The sequence below is a fragment of the Aptenodytes forsteri genome, unplaced genomic scaffold (assembly GCF_000699145.1).
Source record: "Aptenodytes forsteri isolate BGI_AS27 unplaced genomic scaffold, ASM69914v1 Scaffold270, whole genome shotgun sequence".
NCBI lineage: Eukaryota > Metazoa > Chordata > Aves > Sphenisciformes > Spheniscidae > Aptenodytes > Aptenodytes forsteri.
Window position 1 is genome coordinate 1651439 of NW_008794631.1, and position 20324 is coordinate 1671762.

The 20324-nt window shown below is 42.3% G+C and overlaps 1 protein-coding gene across 1 annotated transcript in view; it reads right to left on the bottom strand.

The window, feature by feature from the left end:
- BMPER (BMP binding endothelial regulator) overlaps positions 1-15120 on the bottom strand; it is a 132488-nt gene extending 117368 nt beyond the window's left edge. Inside the window, exons 1-2 of the mRNA XM_019470535.1 lie at positions 15106-15120; positions 7660-7759 (exon numbers count right to left, since the gene is read on the bottom strand). Of these exons, the coding sequence (XP_019326080.1) occupies positions 7660-7759; positions 15106-15120 (115 nt within the window). The remainder of the gene's footprint in view (positions 1-7659; positions 7760-15105) is intronic.
- Positions 15121-20324: the final 5204 nt, after the last annotated feature.

Genomic DNA, 20324 nt, shown 5'->3' on the forward strand with positions numbered 1-20324 from the left:
AGGAAAACCTTTAAGATTCCACATACGGAAGGCAGTTAAATATCAGTGGTCTATGTCAATTTGGTCTATGGTGATTCATATCAGTCAAGGAGTGTGTCCTAATTTTTTAGTCTTTCCTGCTTCTTTCTTTAAGAATAGCTGGTGTTTTATTAATGTAAAATATTAACTTTCGGTTAGTTGTAGGTTTTGTTCCTATTACCTACTTCAACCCAAATAGTTCAGATAAGTCCTGGATAAACATGCAAGCTGAAAGTTGCTTATCTGAATCAAACCAAACCATACCACTGAATACTTTGAAGTTGGTCAATTGTTGTATATGCGGTCTAAACTGCTAATTACCTTCTAGTCACCTCATAAAGGCAAAATCATCCTGTAGACTTGAGTCATTCCTGCACAAAAAATGACAATAAAATAGTTAAATCACTTCTAATTTTACTAATTTGTTTCAATGTTGTGCATGCCTTACTTGAGCACCTTAGTTTCAAACATAATAAACGAACCTTTGGCTGATTTAATTTAAAAGAGAGCAATTTAATTCCAAAACAAGCATCCTCACACGGAATTGGACTGGAATAACAAAAGAGGCAAATTATAGCAGATTTTGTTATTGGCATGTGGACAAGTTGGCAATCAGGAAGCCATTTGTCTTTCCAAATCCAGTAACATTGTTAAATGACCCTTTTTTTTCTTCCCCAGATACCCCAGCAGAGAGCAGTATCATGAAGATAGGGAAACTGACTGTAAGAGACAGTTTAATAGTGCTAAAGCTCATCCAGTGTCCTCAGGAGTTCATTAAAAACAAGCCTTTATTACTCAATTTGACATTGCATAATAAGATTCCAGAAGACATTTTTGCTTATTTTAAGCTAATGAGAATTTTATAGACAAGTCATCTCTGTATTCTCCCAAGAAAAAGTGATAGATTGGTGCACAATAGACTGCCCCCCCCCCATCCCTCATTTCTTCAGCATCTTTCTTCTCCTATTCAGTCTTTTTCTTGCTTTCCCTCCACTTTCTATTTAAAAAAGTAACCTCCTATTGGCATGGAAAATAAACATTAGGAAAAAGAAAACAGTCAGAAGACATGTTTTATTTAGCGTTTGATAAATTAATCCTCAGGGAGGTATCCAGGCATGCTAACACTAAATACCAGTTCTAGTAAAAAAAAAAAAAAAAAAAACAAACAAACCAAACCAACAACAACCAAACAAAAAAACCCCAATAACTTGCACATTCTGCAGTATTTGCCTGGCATGAAATCTGTTGGCCAAAATACGAGAACTGTGAACCACACATGCACCTATTATAAAATGTATTTTCAATGTCTTAATGATGGTAAAGCCATTGACAGCTACTAGAAAATTAAACTTCCTATTGGGTAACCCTGGTCTTCATTTGTCAACACAGAAGCATGAAAATATATACAAAATCTCCCATGCTTATTGAGTCCAACTCTAAACAGTGAAAATCCAACTCTTTCCTCTGTAACTGAGTACAATCAAACCTATTTGCAGCTGAGCCATCACAATTACAATACCCAAGGGACGCAAGGCGCAGGGGCCATATGAAGGACATACAACACAGCAGAGTAAAGTTGGGGCCATGGGGGTGAGCTGTGCCAGGACTGCACCGTTCACAGGCATGTGATGCAAAGCAGCTCGTATTTGCTGAGCAAATAGCGGCAGAAACAAAGACATCAACTCTTCCCGGTGCTGTTTTTGCCCCCTGCACCCCACTGGAACTGAATTTCATCTTCCGAAATGTCTTGTGTTTCACAAATATATATACGGGGGCGGGGGGGAAGTCACTCTGCAGGGTCCATAAGAACCTCGCAATCCAAAATGCCATATAGTTAGAGCTGCCGTTGAATCTTGAGCTGATAACGCAATGTGCTTGCCAAGCCTGGTAGCTGGAGAACTGTGACCTCTCATGGTTACGAGGGGTGTCATGAATGATGTTGTTTGGTGACACAATTACTCGTCATTTATACCCAATTTCCTCACACCAGCAAAATCATTCATGATCAGTACAGCTTACAGCTTCAAAGTTAAACAGTAAAAGAAATTCTTATTCCAGTATTAAGTGCCCTAAGATGTTTATCATGTTGTTCCAGAGAAACGTTACATGTGAATGTTGTGTGAAGCCTCCATCCTGGTCTTCAGTGTCCTTTTACTTTGCTGCACTGGACACAATGTCCACACACAAGGTACAAGTGCATCCACGTTTCACCATGGAGGTCTCATGCTATTTTCTAATACAAGCATCCTGAACAACTTCTCTGTGATTGTAAAAGTCTGGGTAACTGATGTTTAACTGCAAAAGTATTTATGACAACATGACAAGACAGGTCATTAAAAGCTTCTTACATAAATGGAAAATTATATTAAGCAAGGTAATAAGAAAATCTGAAATTTGAGGCGCTACTGAACACAATAGTATACACCAGATATTCAAGGGATATGAAATGTATGTGCTAAGACCTTTGTAAGAAGAGTTAACTCAAAAGAAGGACGGAGAGAGAGAGACCTTTTCTTAGACATAACCAGAAGAAATCAAAGCTGGCACCATGATGATACTGTCCTTAGTGGCTATATGTCACTGCTTCAAAATCCCTGCCTTTACTTGCAATACAAAGCTAGAAACTGAATGAACGTTGAGACAAACCTGCACCTCCAGCCTCAAGAAACAGGCCTCCTGGTTCAGAGCTGGAGCACATTACCAAGAGACTGAGAGACAGTGAGAAAGGCCAAGAGAAAAGTTAAGACCTGATTATGTCCTCAAACAATCTCTTTCTATAACCGGTCTCTGACAGATTCCAGGACTAGATTATTCAGATGAAGGTGAAAAAGGTTTTAGTAGGAAAATACATAATTATCTTCCCAGCCCATCCCCCTCCATCCATGTATTATGTTGCACCCTTGTCTCTGAAAGCTTGCCTTAGAGCATGTGAGGATGGGCTGCAAGTTATAGTGCCCCAACAGGGCCCCACACAAAGGCCCCCCCGGTCAGTCTTACAGCAGGGCACCAAACTGGTATCGGGTATCTCATACTAGGGGTGTTCACAGGCGAGCAAAGTGCCAAATGTATGCATGGCTCCTGCAGGGCATTAGTAGAGTAGCCAGAACACTGATAAACTCATAACCTCCCCTAACTTCCTTTACAAGCCAGCCCTAATAGTTCAAATTGGCTGCAATCCTCAACCATAATATTTGATATCCTTTCCAAGGAATGCACAATTAACTACGATGGCTTTGGATATTCAATATTCAGTGGAACTAATGCTGCTGTTGCCTGGGCTGTGATTCCATTTTCTGGTAGACTCCAGATCAATGGAGCACAGCATGTGAAACTCTAAGATCATTAATTTTTTTTTTTTTTTTAAAAAACACAACAAAAAAACCTCACAGTAACTCTCAAAACTTAACAAGGGCGGAAAAAGCAAAATTGCACATGGGAAGTGAAAGAAACTTCAGAACAACAAATTGTATTTGTTATAACAAATACCCACCAATTTTGTCTTTGCACATCCAAATTCTTAGAATAAAAGAGTAGAATATGGTACACAATTTTAGAAATGCAAACTTTATGCGGCCCTGAGCCAGTAATACCACTTCTTCAGAGAGCAAATAACTTATTTTTAGAGGTGTAGAGAGCTCTATATCCAAGTGACAGGTCTCCATCCAACTAAATAAGAAAATGCTGCCAAATCTATTTCTATAATCTCAATGATCTCATATGTTTTCATTAAACATATTAAATAAAATGAGAGATGAAAAGTGGATTATTTATCCTACGCTAAAGTAATAAGAGGGCTTAATTTTTTAATATTTTCAAAATTAATAGTATGCTAGAGGTATATAGTATGTTTTATAAACTACAGTAAGTATCTGTCAGAAGAATAATCTCACTGAAAGTTTTCACTATTATACTTAGTTGTTTTCATTCTCCTCGCAGCAGGGAGCCATAATCACAGGCCTACATTTCTCTGCTCCAGACTTTGCACAAACACACAGCAAAAGAGAGCCTTGCCCCACTGACTTTACTGTCCAAGGTCCTATGAGCCTAAAGTCAAGAGTAGTGTTATACACATTGCTAGTCTGGAGGATTAAAAACTTAAGTAAAACCAAATCTACTAATATGTTTGGGATAACATGTTGTTTCCACCACAATGAATTTTCTGATTGCAAAAGCTATACTCGCTGCTGTTTCTTACTTTTTTGCTTATTAAGAAAAAGGAAAAAAGTGCTAGAAATTATCTAAGTAGCATACGAATACCCAAACAGAAGCAAGGGAGTTATGCTCAGCACACAACCATTTGCAGGAAAAATTCTCTACCAACAATTCAGTTTCTCCTGTATGCAAATCCCTAAACACGAGAGTTCAGCTGGATGCACCGCTGCGGGCATATAGTATTTCTTCGTTTCAGACTACTACTTTGCTATCGGAGATACTGGGCCTACATATCCAATCCTCATGCACTCCTCATAATAGAATAAAATATCCTGGCAGCGATGTCACAAATGACTCATGAGTGGTGGTTTCCTTCCTACACAAGCCAATTCTGGAAACATACCCTTTGGTCTTGATGTTATCCTCCTGATGTTGTACTCAAACGACAGAAGCCATTCATTCATTCATTCATTTCTTTACAAGGTAGGAAGACGTTAAGCTATCAAAGAGAGCTGGCAATAGCCCGTAAGGCCTGATTAAGCTTTTCTAGGCTTTGGGAATGAATCCAAGAAAAAAAGCCATCAGGTTCTGATGCCTTTTCTTCGTAACATTTTGTTCGGGTTTAGATGAAATGCAACCAGTAAAAAAAAACTTAAGAAAATCCCTGTTTCCCTTTTCCTGCTTGCATTCCCTATGGGCACTCTGGCAGCTTGACAAATAGTGACTGAGAACAAGCACTGCAGGGCCAAGTCCCGGCTGCAGCTGAGCTCCGCACAGGGAGTGCCGGGACACCAAAGGGAGTAGCTGAAGTGCTACGCAGCCAGGCTGGCGTTTGCACCCAAATACTCCCCATGGGACACTCATTTTGGGTTTTGCACAGAACAGAGCAGGAGCTTCAGCAGTGTTCAGAGCAGCAAGAGAACAAGCAGCTTCCCTGGGGATAGAAGTGGCTCCCATCAGCCTCTTCCCATGGCACCAGAACAACCTGGTGACAATCTGTGGTGTTGGGACTGCTGTAGTTATACAGGTGCATATTTAGCTTTACCTTTCAGAAAAAGCAGAAAAGCTTATTCAGAAATTCCACATTTACTTTGACAATTAAGCCCTCGAGAGCCTTTTTTTTTTTTTAATATTCTGACATTTAAAGCTGTTCTTGCATCTTAGGTACACAGGAACTGCCATCTTGGATCAGACCAAATGTCCTTCTAGCCAAAATTCGGTTTTCCCTTTGGAGAGCTACTGAGGGTTGAGCTGATCCTGCTACATAAATGTCTTTTATAATGCTGAGAAACAGTTGTTAATAGGTGATCATCAGCTCAGAGCCCAGCATTACATTTGTACAGTTAGGACTGTTTTGTCCTGTGTGTACCCATTTATTCTGATCCACATTAATATCCTTTGCCATTTTGTCATCAGTTGTTCAATGTCCCAAGAACCTTCTGCAACTCCTCACAGGCAGCCCTCCTCCTTTACTACACTAAAGAGGTCAGGTCATCTAAACTTTGCGTCCCTCTTCACCCCTTTTCTAGATCATTTTTGAGAACACTGACAAGTTGAGATCTTTGCAATGATCTTCTGGTTACATTTTTCCATTACGAAAATAACCATTCATTGTCACCACCTGTTAGTTATTCATTGATGAGTTTCTCTACAAACTGCTTAGTTTCTTTAGTAGTTTTTGGTGAGGGACCTTGTTGGATGCCTATTAGAAATCCAGGAAGACAACACCAGTTGTATCTCTCTGTCCATATACTTACGATAAAATCAAATTACTAGCATTTTTGTAAGACATAACTCTTTCCCCTTATATTGCATTTATCCATGGGCCTCCTAATTCTATTTTTGAACAGTTTCTGTTAATTTTCCTATTAGAGATGTCAGGCATACCAATCTGCAGATGCCAGGCTCAAGCCTATTAATAATGTTCTATACGAACTCACCCCAATTCAGGATAAACAGCATATCTTACAAGGAGTCTGAATTAAAGTTTCCATCGAATGATAATAGCCCATACACACTAATATCTATATCCTCCACTTTGAAACATTATTTTTCTTCAGTGTAGAATCATTTTGTATGCATATGTGCACATATGCATATGTATATATATAAAATTTTCATGTAATTGGCCAACCACGCATCCCTTCATCGAAATGGAGAATCAACCTCCAGCCTAATCAAAACAATGTTTAGGAATCTTTTGCTATAAAGCTGACACTAAACACAATTTGACAAAAGAAATTAATTACATTTAATTTATGTAAAACTTGTAACTACAAATTCTTACTGTTTCAGTAATGTTTTAATTGTTTTTCCTAGTTCATTTCCTTTTAAGTGTCAGACTTTTAGACAAATCCTCGAATTGGGGCTTGCCAAACCTATTCCAAAGTCACACCACAGAAGCAAATCATGAGCACAGCAGCTAACCTGCTAACCAGCAGCTAACCTCTGCAACCATCCAGGAAAAACACATATCCATCATATGTCTCCTCCATCTGAATTTAAGTGTGATATGCTTTCCTGTATTTGTATTTCCTCTGGGAAGGCAATAAACGCTTGCATTTCCCAACAATTTATCCTACCCTATCTCCCTCCCAAAGCCACTCTATCACCACTGGGGAATTAAACAACAGAGAAAAAATAAAGAAAAGTAAAGCTGTCTGAATCCGACATTCTCCACCTCATTGACTGCATCAGCAGTCCCTCAGCAAAATCAGTGTTTTAGAGCATATTGCTTAGTGCATTGATATGAAAAAAAGACTATTTTCTAACTTCATCTGCTTGCACACTTTTCATGTGGATAAGCATGGTAGTTACATGCCATGCATGCTCACACAATTCATTTATTAATTTTTTATATTTCCTAATTAGCTCATTCTGAAGAGCTTGGAAGATACACTGTTAGTCAATAAAAAAAATGTACAATGTTCAGACTGTTGCCCATTTTGGCTTTAATAAAAATGCCCACGATATTATTATCTGAATCAGGAAATATTTAGTAAAATGAATAGAATTTGGTTGGTTTGTTTCTAGCATAGGAAGAAATAAAAAGTCATGGATAATTACTCTGCTCTTTATTACTCAGAAGCATTATTCCTATTCTGTTCAACTGCACAAATATTTTAAGGAATTCCTATTGACCGGTGGCTACTAGCAGATTGATTTTGACCTAAAATATTTGTGATAGATAAAGTTAGAACAGGAGGTATCTCTCAAAAGACTGACAACATACCAATGAAGTACAATAAAGATGTATTTCTAAAGGATTGTTGTTGTGCAAGAACTAATAATTACAGGACGAATACGTGAATTTATGCACCTCCACCAGCTTTGGAAACATTGATTTTAATTGTGGTTACTGCCCTTTTCAAGCCTCTGGTGACAGCCGAGTCCCAGCTGAGAAGCTCCCAACTTTGTCCTATGTCTGGCAATATAAACGTGAACTGGTAACATTTTAAAAGGAGGAAAACAACAGGAAGGGAACCGCACCTTTGCAACGCTCACAGCAAGCTCCTCTCTGCTTAATTACGAGAGCACAGTCCTTGGAGAGCATCGGACACTTCTCTCTCTTGCATGTCACTTCCTTATTCTGGGAAGAAAAAAAAAAAAAAAAAGACAAAAGCTATTGCAAGCAAACCAAATCCACCGCTCAGTTCCTTGCAACTCAGAAAATAAAACGCAAGGCTAGCAATTTGCTCTTTCACTTCAGGAGAAGTCCATGTGATTCAAAACACCTTTCTCCCCTTGAAGGAATGCAGTGGAAGACAGTCTCTGAATTATCCAGGAACTCAAGTAAATGGTGTTTAAACTCCACTTAGACAGTAATTCATAACCGCTACCCATCATAGTACAGAAAACGTGCCCCACTGAAGAAATCCACTTTACTTAAATGAACAACTAGCTACATGATGCGCTTGTTAAAATATCCTCGGGGTCTTGAGGTTCTGTGCCATGAATTGCACAGCTCAGAAGTGGTTTCTCACAGTGACAAAAGGACAGATAGCTGAGGAAGAGGTGGCAACCTCAGAGAAAACCAAACTCCGCCACTGCTGAAAGTCATTTTTAGCTGGCAGTATTACCTAGCTACCCAGAGGGTCTTCAAAAGAGCCTACTATATACTATACTAGAAAAGAGACTCCTGTAATTCATCTTTCTCCCCAAAACGCTGAAAATCAATAAAACAACACAAGCAGGCAGAATCACTGTACATTATAGTGTCATCTTTCTATGGCAAAAGTGACGGCCAAGGCCAAAGAGCACGTTGACCGCATTAAGGAATGTCAATAGAGGATGTGCGACAGCGGGCAGGAGAAATATCCCATTTATAGCCAGGCTTGCCCCTGTGGCGTCAACACTTCTGGTTATCCCTGCCTTTAACCAAGGGCAGAAAACAAATACTTTGGGGGTTTCTTCCAGTAAAATTTTGCTACTTGAAATTCCTGACTGAAAGTAGCCCTCTGAAGTGACCTCCACCTATAGTTAGTAGCTCAGTTCATTAAGTGACACAGGTGGCCATTTACTAGATACAAGCACCCACCTCACCCAATCTTATGACTTAACTAGAGACCAAAAAAATCAAAGGGCTAGAAAAATGTAAATCATAAAACTAAAGGAAAAGAAACTGTGCTTTCCAGTCTTTTTCTTTTGCTCCCTGTGGCCTTATTCAAGGTGCCTGTGAAGGATAACACGCAGCTTTTATTACACTCCAGCTCTTTGTCTAAAATCAGAGGTTTATTTTCTTCAAAGTCACTGCCTGATCTGATGGGAGCTATAAAGGCACTTCAGTCTTATCAGTGTTTAAATAAGGACTCACTCTCGCCAAGCCCGTGGGAAATCAGCAAATGAGAATCAGGCCCTAAAGCGCAGCTGCAGCGACACAAACGACTACTGTAAAAAGCCAGGTCACTGCTATGTGCTGGCTGCTCTGCATCACTCCAGCATTGGAGAGCAACCATAAACGCAATTTAACTGGCGAGTTAAGCTGAATTTATGTCAGGTCTGTAGCTCTGGACTGGCACAAAGCAGCCACGGCACAGCAGTGCAACTGGCTCAACAGCTCCTTTTTAGAGCGAAGGGTGAAATCTTGATTCCCTTTACATTAACATAGTGCCCCCTGACTTTGCCTCCATAAAGCCTGTTGAAGGGCAGTACAATCAAGTTTACCAAATCGACTACACACCGTCTGTATTTTAAAGGGTTCTGCTAAGATCTGATTCTCTTTAATGAGAGTTTGCTCAAGGAAAGATGTAATAAGCCTAGCAGCCTCGTTACCTTTATCTGTGGGAAAATCTTCTGCATGGTGAAAGCGGGTTTGAAGGAAGGGAAAAATCCAGTTTCGAGTATGCTCCTTTGGAGAACAAGATTTACCCAGCTGCAGCATGCATCGTGGACCTCTGCGAGATGCACGGTGCCCTTCTGGGCCAACCTAGCTGGGTAGGACCCACATCAGGGGCCCAGCAGGCAGCTACCCATCGGACTCCCTCTTCAAAGGGAGAAATCATTATTGCGGATGGCAGGGAGAGGGACAAGACGTAGAACACAGCTCCGTATTTCTTTTTGTTCCCTGATGCCCAGGAGACTCCTGGGGCAAACGTCTCATGCAGCCCAGCTTCCCAGACAGCTTCTTGCCCTCTCCCCGAGCACTGGCTGCCTCCCTCTGCCCTCAGGTACATCCTGACATGGTTGCTTCTTGTTAGCAATACAAAATGTTCCCAAGGATGACCCCGACACATGTATTTCAGACAGGAGCTACTTGCTAGTTACTGTTCCTAACTAGAAGTCTCCTGTTTGGCCCAGATCACTTCAGTCAGAAATCTTCTCTGCCAATGAAAAGTTTGGTACCATTGAGCCAACCCCGGGGAGCAGCCAAATTTGGATCTTACTCTTCTTCCCTTATCACCAGCAGCGCTGGTGGCTCAACCCCAAACTCAGGACCTGCATTACCGGTGCGGATGGAAGTAACTGGAAAGAGAAAGCAAAACTGAGCTGGGCTGTACAGCCTAGTGACTGGGAGGTTTCCTGGGAGGGAAGGTGATTCTGGAGTTCATGTCCCGGTGCCAAGGGCTGTTTTACATTAAGCAGCTGTTCCACGTAAAGTACATTAGTGGCCCATAGTGCAGTGATGGGAACTGAAGTGTCCTCCGCCCCTTGGAGGGTGTCTTAAGCAGTAGGCTGCAGATTCCTATTTCCTTTCTTCAGCCTAGTAGACCTTGAACTACTTTCTGCTCAGTGGCCCAGCTTCAGCAGAAGAGGAGCTTGTTCCTCATGCTCCCAAAAGCCACCGGTCCTGACAGTGAGGATGCTTGTGAGGAAAGCAGGAGGAGAATCTTTGAATTGCCTCTGGAGGTGAAGGGCACCAAACCTGGATCACTGTCTCAAAGGTGTGTTGCTACAGCATGGTGCTAAAAGGTGGGCAGGAGGTGCCACACTCATCCCACACACACACTTTTTTTTTTTCCTTTTTTTTCTTTTTTTAAAGAAAAGAGCAAGATCAGCTCTATCCCTTGGAGGAGAAGCTTCAGCCTCCTTCCTGCAGAGATAGGTCTGTGTATCCCAGATAAATAAAGACAATCTTTGCCACCACAAGAAGGGTGGCTAAGCCCTAAGCGAGGTGGGATTTGCAAAGCTGATATTCCTCCTCTCAAGCTGGTATTACAGGCAAGCCCTGCACAGCTCCGAAACTGGCTGTTTCAGATGCCACCCCGACGTGCCTAACTCCCTGACATCAGGGCTGGGCTGCCCTTCCAGGGTGCAAGGTACAGCACCGCTCAGGGCTGCAGCTCCCATGGCTCATTTTGGGGCTTTTTGCTGAACAAGCATACAACAGAGCCACAATTGCAACATACTGCCCCAACGTAGTCTTCACAGCAAAATCCCTGTTGTAGTACACAGAGATGAGCGTAGCTCCGGGGAAGCGCAGCCAAGTGCCTCTTGCTTCTTCTAGGACTGGATTTAACCCTGACATTCCTTCCGAAAATCCTGTTGTTTTATCTCAGTGCTGCATCTTGTGGATAACTAGGCCAGCAGATGTGGAGGAAAGGGTTAATGTACCATGCAGAACAATCATAGGACAGCAACAGATAAAACAGGGCTGGTAAATCATTGTTTAGTCTATTGCAGTCAGGCATTATCCAGTGCAGATCTCCTAGGCCCACTGGGTGTAAAAGTACAAAGATAAAACAAAGAGCAACTGTCACCAGGAGGGTTTTTTGTCCTTCACACTGTCGTCCAAAACACTGCTCTTCGTGTGTACTGTCCATCTCCTTGTTTCGATTTTGCTGCCTCCTTCCCTCCCATTTCACAAGGGCAAAGCAGAGGGCGAGAGCAAATGGACTTTAGAAACAAATCCTTTCCTTCCAAATACGTTCCCTCCTACCCCCGGTAATCATAACATTTCATTACTTGTCCCAACCATACATTTAAAAAGTTGCTAAGTAGCTGCATGCAGGAGAGCTGTATTACCAAACCTCCATCTGTGTTGTCAACAGTGTCTCTGGAGTTGTTGAAAGCTCTCAGATACTTTGATTTTTGCTGTTCTTAAGAGAAAACTTCTTAGACAGCAACGTTCAGAAGCCAACAGTTATGGGAGGGTAGGGGATTTTTTTTTCCTTTTGTTTAAAGGACATGCACTCTGGCACCAAGAAGTGCAGAAGAGACACATGGCTCATAAATACATAAACTGTTTGCTAAATCAGAAACCTGGGAGTCAGTCAAAATCCATAATAGGATCCCAAGATTCATAATAAATAACTTTTAATTATAGTCCTGCACAATAGTTATTTTAAACAGATGGTTTATAGATTCACATCTGGGATTTTTTTTTTTTTTTAATTTAGTGCTCAGGCACACATACAGAAAGGGAGAGAACCTCAGCTAGGGTTTTTATTAGTGTTGGAAAAATACATATTTTTTTAAAAGAGGTCAGGCTGATCCAGAACAATGCTGCCACAGCTGACGCAACTCCCCAGTCAGCACTCGGCTCGGCAAAGGGTTCGCACTGGAATCCCAGGCTCCTTCAGAAAGGAAAATGTAGGGAAGTGCCGAAGGATCACCCCAGACTCCTCTCCTGCGCTCACCAAGCCCGACTGCTGGAGAACTCACTTTTTAATGTGTTTGGGGAAAGATCAGAAAGTTTTGTTGGGTGCTCGCGTTTCTCCCCTCTCCCACACTTTGCCAGTGGGAACCAAAGGTCTCTTCTTTAACTTGGCATGCAAAGGTGATGTTAAATTCCCATACAGGAGAGATATACTAACCAGACCTAATACCAGTGTTACTGCTTCATGTTACCTTTACTACAACGTTCTCTCAACGCAATTTGTTCACCTTCCACATACACCTCGTATTTTTACCTTCCATCAAAGGACTCTGCACAAAATAGCCTATTCTGGTGACAAAATATATCAAACTAATGGCCTTAAACTCATGTGGTACAGTTAAATAAAATTCCAACATGAAAAGAAAAAGAAAAAAAAACACTAAAAAGAAATCTGAATATTTGGCAGAGGTCTTGGAGGGGACGTGTGCCAAACCACAGCTTGGAAGCCGCAGCCAACTTTCTACAGGGTTCCCCACTGGGCTCCTGCCGGCTCACAGCAGCCACCAGAAGGATGGCTCTTTTCAACCTGGATTTGGCTTGGAAGAGGGGTGGGAAAAAAAAAAAAAAAAAAAAAAAATTTTTTTTTTTTTTTTTTTTTTTTTTTAAAAAAAAAAAAAAAAAAAATCAGGAGTCCACTTCGTTTCTTCAGGGCTGTACCAAGGAGCACCTCCATCAGCGGTACCCCGAGCCCACTGTCGTGCTGTCACAGCTGGCTGCTGAAGACCTTGCAGATGTGGGTTCTCAGGGGGCTAGGTTTCCACTGAGAGAGACTGTTTTTTTCTTTTTTTTTTTTTTTCCTTTTTTTTTATTGAAAATGCCTTTTAGGAGGCTCACACTGCATTTCTGATATCCTGAGGTTATTAGCTATTTATATTGAATAGGAAAAATGTTGCTTAAAATTTCATTTAACCATAAAAGGATGTGGAGAGAAAAATAAGAAAAGCAACAGGGACAGATTAGGTAGAAATATGAACTACCATTAATGGCTAATCCTGAAAACATTCATTTTTTACCGTTATTCATCACAGCCCCACTAGTAAGTCTGATAGGACTCCTCACCAAGTCAGTCAGAGTGCCCTTAAATTTCTGCCAGGAGAAGCCTGTGGGATCATCCACCAAAACAACAACAATTTTCAAACAATGGCAAAAGTTACCCCCAGGGAATTTGGGATGCAGCTTTCAAACGTACATATATGACCTTGGGAAAAGAAAAGGCCATTTAAAATTAACGAAGCAAGCGCACTCAAGTCACTTAGGCAACATCTCTACCGCAAGGCGTAGGGCAGGCTCAAACACAAGTCAGAGCACGCCGCATGCCACGACGTGCACGTACTCCGGCCACGCTGCTGGCTCTCTGCCAGATGTTGCACGTGGCCAGAGCATCCTCTCAAGTGTGCACAGAGCCACGCTCAGTCCACGCAGGCCTCAGGAGCAAAGGTTCGGGCCAGCGCCGGCCACAGGCTCTGTCCCTCGGCAAAGCTTGGGAGCACCAGGCTCCCAAGCGTGTGCCTGCACCTATGCTTACGTGCAGACAACCGCAATGCTGGGCCAACTTAAATTCGAGAACAGGCTCAGACACGTGTGTAACTCATGGTCTAGACAAATCCTGAGGCGCTTTCTGAAAATAGTACTCTTGCTCCTTTGGCACTCCTGCCTGGAACTTGCCGTCTCGGGTCCGATTTACAAACTTCTCTTTAATTGGTGGAGTTGATGCAAGCAAGCAATCCTTGCTAATACTGTGGGACTGCTCTCTTCCATGAGCACTTCTCTGCCTGAGCAAGAGCCACACACTTTGGCTTCAGGGAGGAGACACCACTACCCAAGGAGAGATGTCCGCAGACATTTAACCACTGTCAAGGGAGATGAGAAAAAAGGTCTCATTTCCCTTGTTCCCCCCTCCAATTATCTGTTGAGGTTTTTTCCTTGCAAAAACAAATTTTGTGGGTACAATAACAAAAATGGTTTAGCACACTAGGTGTGTTTTTAAATTCAAGGTGGAAAAAATATTTCCCTATGAAACAATGTGTGTTCTCTGCAAAATGACAGTTCTCTCTGCTTACCCACATAAACCTACAAACACCAAGGCATATGCTTCACCCCACAGAGAGAAAAGTCCTGTTATTTTAAGCGTGTCTTCAATTTCAATGGGACAACTCACAGGACTGAAGCCAAACATATGCTTCAGTACTTTCAGCATTAGGTCCTTGTCCATGGCACAACATGACCGTGCTTTCAGCATGAATTGCATTAGATGCAAATGATGGTATTTCGTCAGGAACAAAATATGCCAGTTCAGTTCACCGAGTCTCTTTTTCCTTTTTTGAGCAGAGCGCACGGTAGCCTCCCGATTTATCCCCTCATCCCTGTAATCTCTTTAGTTTATCTGGCCTCTCTGAGGGCAAGCAGGGAGGAGGCTGCAGCTTTCCCTGCTGTGGTGCTCAGCCAGCATCAACCACCCCCTTCATAATTCGAGCTCTCCCCACTCCCTAGGAAAGATGATTAAAACAAAGGCCCTGCTGAAAGATGACACCGAATTTCACTGCAAATGGGTATTCCCCACCGCTGTGAGGAAGGCATGAGTATATGCAAGTCATTCAGGACACATCACTCACAACCCCTTATAGACTGAGAAGATTTATTTTTTTTTTTCACTGCGTTTAACGATGTTCACCAGCATGAGGAAAGTGACCTCGGTGGCCTGCTGCAATCCCGACACTCCCTGACAGCAGCCTGCTGCACTACTACGTGGTGAAAAGAAAGCGCTTTCTTCCTCTTACATTTGTTTGCGTTAATGCAACTGCTGAGGCTGCAGCTGGGATCAGGGTCCCATTACATCAGACATCGCATAAGCACATTGTAGGACTACATCCCTGCTCCAGTGAGCTTATCGACAACGACACAGCCAGACGAAATGACCATAACTGCAGATTAAGTCAGCGAGAAAACCAGAGCAAGATCCAGACCGCTTAGCGCTCCATCTCCCTGCCTCCACCTCAACCTCTAAGTGCCATTTCAGATGAGAGTTCTTCAGCTGTAAAGGCAAAACTCTTTACCTGTCAACAGACGAGAGTTCTTCAGCTGTAAAGTTAAAGGCAAAACTCTTTACCTGTCAACAGAATAGCATGATGGTTTTTTAGCAATAAGAGACACGGTCTTCAGAGGTTCCCAGCAGTTCGTAACATAGTCTGAAAAACTACCTATAGTAACCCAGGAACCAGGTTTCAGGGAAGGGGTACGCACTGGGGTTCTTGTGGGAGACCACACCTTTGCATTTCATGAGATGCATGCATTTAACATTCACAGCTTTTTCCGTGAATTTTAAATGTGTTTTTAAACAAACAAAAAACAAATTAATGGTTTTTCTACTTTGTCAATAAAGAATTCGTCTAATTATCAGTCACCTAAATCTGATGCCAATACCTGAGAAAACAGTAGTCGCAGGCCATACCTGTCGATTTGAAGCTCAGGGTACAAACCTGCTGGAAAAGGTTACAGCTCACTGACCCAACACTATGAGCTTACGATCTACCCCTTGCTGGATGTTCCCAGTCACTCAGATCAGCCAGCAAAACTTTTCGGATGATCACTGCCTAACTCATTTTGAGCAAAATGAGCGATCTTGAAAGCGTGGTCCAGCCTAACCTGGTTTACCCTGACTGAAGCCGATGGGTCAGAATTCATTCTCCCAGGGAAGGGACAGGCGGCTGAGGGCCATAAAACCTTCCACTACCTTACCTTGATCCAGAAGACACCCACACACAGCTGGAGTCAGCAGATATGGAACAGCATCGCTGCCCTGGGTGTACTAGCTCCCGGAGCATGCTGCTCTGCTGACCCCCCTTAAGTGCCATAGGATGGCTTGGAGAAGGAGTTTGCTCATACCATCCCCGAGCCAAACTGGTCTGAAAACACTTTAAATAAATCCTAGCCCAAAAAGTTGTTGAAGATGGCACTGATGAATTATCAAGCTGATTTCATAGAGAGTAAAGCAGATTGTGCCAAAGGTTTAAAATAAATTATTAAATCATTTGAATTCAACAAATTTTAGATCAAGCCACGGTGTCATGTTCTGTCCCATCTAAAAGATTAATTCAGTCCCATCAAAAGTGTCCTAACAATACTCTACTTTTGTTTCTTAACTACTGCCATCCTAGTCCTACCGCCTGTGTGCAGCTTATTTTCCAGCAGACATTGCCAATGAGAGAAAAACAAAACCATAAATACCATAAAAAAAAAAAAGTACATCAAAATCTGAGTCCATCAGTTCAGAATTCCTGGTTTTGGATGTGGTAACTATATCTTCTATTACAGACTGAATACTCACCGATAGTAATTTTTCTTCCACTGATGTGAATTAAAACTTCATTTGATGTCTATTTAAAAGAGATGCATAGACTGGTTTTTTATAAATATCATTTCATCACATTTTGATGGGCTAAATCTACAAATATATTATCCAAACAATAGTTACCTGTCACTGCATCTTTATTGCCTTCTCTGTCTGAAGTCTGCTTACTCGACCCTTACACTAAAAATTTAGGCAGTGGCAAATACTCCAGTTTTGGGCTTTAGCCTGTTCTAAAAAACTTTGAACAAAGCAGCCCTTGAGGCCGCGTACTTCTTAAAGAGTTTAAAAAGCCCAATGGGCCTCCTAACTTACTCTGCAACAAGTCATATCCCATGAAGAAACTCACTTCTGTGCAACACAAAAACAGGTCTAGATTAAAGAAAAGGGAAGAAAAAAAAGCAAGATCCCCTGCTGCTCTGTCTGGCCAGAATCATGTCTTTTACTGCCCATATCCTCTAAAGAAACGATGCTCTCATGATATATTACCCTAATACATCACCAAGTGACAGTTTTCTCATGATACTGTATCCTCAAAGATGTGATGCATGCCAGAAGCAGCAACAGGAGATCTCGGCTGGGGGAGGGAAGGGGGAGGGGTTTTTATTTTCTTCCAAATTTTTAATCTACAAGTTGTTTTCTAATGTTATTTTGTCAGGAAAATCCCTGTCAATCCCAACTTCATAATCCTGAGGACTCCTAGAAGTTTCGCAGTAGTAGCACAGCTTTTAAACTGGAAAGCACAAAAAAAAAAAAAACCCCTTCACTTACTTGAAGCGAGTTTTGAAATAGGACCAAAACGCTTGAGGAACAACAACCAAATAAAAATAGTAGCCCAAAAGAAAGCAACAAGAGTCTGTTTTCTATTATAAAATTATTTAGGCGAGAGGCCTCCAGACACTGCTGTTTTAATGAACTTGCAAGTAAACTAAGCGCTGACCCCGCATTTGTTTTCTTACATGATCTTGCCTGGGCTGCACAGTGGTATTAGAAAAAAAGAGGAGGTTATTCACAGCGGTCTGCAGAGAGAAGGGGCAGCCCCCAGCTTGTCAGTCTGTATAGAGAAGAGCGGGAAGAAACAAGGACCAAGAGCATTTCAGCCAGGACTCCTTGAAGGGGGCAAGAGCTTTCGGGGTCTTTTAACGCTGCCTTCAACTCACAGGGGCTTACTCCTTTTTGCTGCAACTGCTCCGCACTAGTAACGTCTCAGAGGGGCAGCTGGAAATCCTAACTCACGGACAGCTCGCGGCAGCAGTCATCCTCAAGCAGGCTTCATCCGGTTGGTGCCAGAGAGAGAAGGCTCAAGGTCACAGGAGAATTTAGTCAGAAAAACTTACGCCACAATGATGTGTTATTTGACACATCTCATTTCTGTTTCTACTTCATATCTACTCAAACTTCTGACGGAGGTAAAGTTTCCATCAGATGCAAAGAGGGAAGGCGGAATAAGCTTCCCTTTGTTGTGATCAACCGCATTGACAAATTAAGTTTAGATTTTGACTTTCAAAACTTCAGCCAACGCTGTAGCTACTAGGAGAAAAAGCGTATTTTTGACTTGTGAACTAAGCAAAAGCGATATGGAAGTCACTGAGAGGAAACTAAAAGCCAAAGCTGTCAAAGTCACTTTCACAGTCCTTGAGCTGACTTTGACCATATTTTGTGGCCTGGCCCTCGCTGCTTTTGGGTGAGATGTAGCAGCCCTCATTCACAGCAGTGATCACTTAGCCACATGACAATACCATTGCAGTCAATGAAACCACCCACACGAGTTCAGAGGTTTGAGCCGAGCTCTTCAGCGCAGACACATGCACAATGCCCTATGTACTGGGTAGACCCAGTTAATTAAACAGTTATTTTTAAATGTTGCTCTGGAAAGAAGTTTGCTGTCCAAAATAAGAAACTAATATTGCACAACCACTTTCTGCTTGAAAAATCCAGTGGTTAAAACGTTTTTGCATAATCGTAGCCCTGCAGGGACAGTTCTCACTTCTGAAAAGCAAATTCCCTTCTTTCTGTTTTGCACATGTACAAACAAACAGATTCTGGTATGTCCAAAGCTTGCGAATCTCAACTATAATAATACATTGAATAGAAGCCATACAAGCAGACTTTTCCTCAGCCTGTGTTCCCTTCACTCCTTCCTTTCCCCTGCCCCACTTGCACTGCTGGAAGTAAAAAAAATACCTGTTTCTGACAAGTAAATGGAGCTGACGTTAGAGTGAAACTGTAAGGTGAATGGGGTATGTGCAAGCCATTTGTCATCTTGACAAAGTGATTTTCGGTCACCAGTGGGACACTTTAAAGACATCTGAACAGTTGGCCTTGACCACCAGCATTTCTTACGGCTTATAAAGGGACCCATGGGACCGAGAACAAAACCTGCTTTTGGAAGTGACTCCTGCAGTGGTACCTCTTGATAGATGTAAAGGCAGTGTGATGTATCAGGTGCCATTAAGATCTTTGCTAGCAGGTTATATTTACATAAGTATGGAGCGCAGATAGCATCTTGTTAACCCAATTAATGAGACTCAAATGTCAGGAAGGGCATTATGCCTGGCTGGAAGTCCACAGCGCTCGCAAGGCAGCCAGAGATGATTTCATTGTGTGAGACAGCACTGTGCTCTTTGAAGAGCAAGAACTCAGGCAGCAACGCTACTAACCGGGCAGCCAGGGGAAGCCACAGGGGAGTCAGAAAGATGGTCTGAAATCCAAAGGTTTCACACCTTTAGCATAAGAAGGGCTCCTTATGATGAGAGACTCAAGTGCCGCGTAAAAATGGGAACCTGGGGCTGAACCAAAGAAAACGAAGAAGTATCTACCCGAGGTCTGAGAAACTTTCTTTTTTATGAACTGTACCTTCCTCTGCAATAAGAGAAGGCTCTCATTGCCAAGTCACAGCCCGATCTGGGTTGGAAGAGGAACAACGTTTCACCCAGCCTGTCCACGCGGCTGCATTTTGCACGGGCAATTGAAAAGCACTTCTCTAGCCTAGAGAAGAGAAGGATGAGATCACTAATTTCTGCATCAATGACTCTTGATGTACTTTACAATAAACTGCTTTTCTCCCACAACCTCCAACTACTAAGCTGTATGCATAAGAGGAGATGCTCCTGTCACTCAGGTCAGAGCAGTGAACCCTGAAGGGCACAGAATGAGGTACTTGGCCCCAAAACAGAGAGAGAGGTTTAGGGTACAAACTTGTACTCAGCAACTCCTGCCACCTCTCTGCTCGGCATGTCGGCTGTAAGAAATCCCTGTTCCGAGTTGTCTTCTCAATGGAGGAGACAAGATGGTTATAGCATGGGCTGCTTGAGCCAACAGCCCAACCTAAGCACTATCCAGTGGGTTAACCTAAATCCTTTGATGGTAACAGTACCTTATGGCCACAGTCACAAGTTGTCCACAAATACACAAATACATGGTAGTAATATTGTCTCCAGAAGATGCTTAAAATGCTTTTAGACCTCTGGTTCCAGAGTCATACGTAGCTTTCCTGGAGCCACTTCACATCCATGTTCTCTCAACTAAAGCTCTGTCTCACCAGTAGTTTTTGTGCTGTCTTGTATGTAAGAGGTAATGCCCAGCGAACACGCTGGAGCTGCCTACCCATCTCTCCAGATGGATGCCTTCCAGCGAACCCCCCTTTTGTTGTAGGTGATTTGCTTTCTTTTTCCCTTTTTGGCTCCCACCTTTGTATGTTTCCGTATGTGGGCT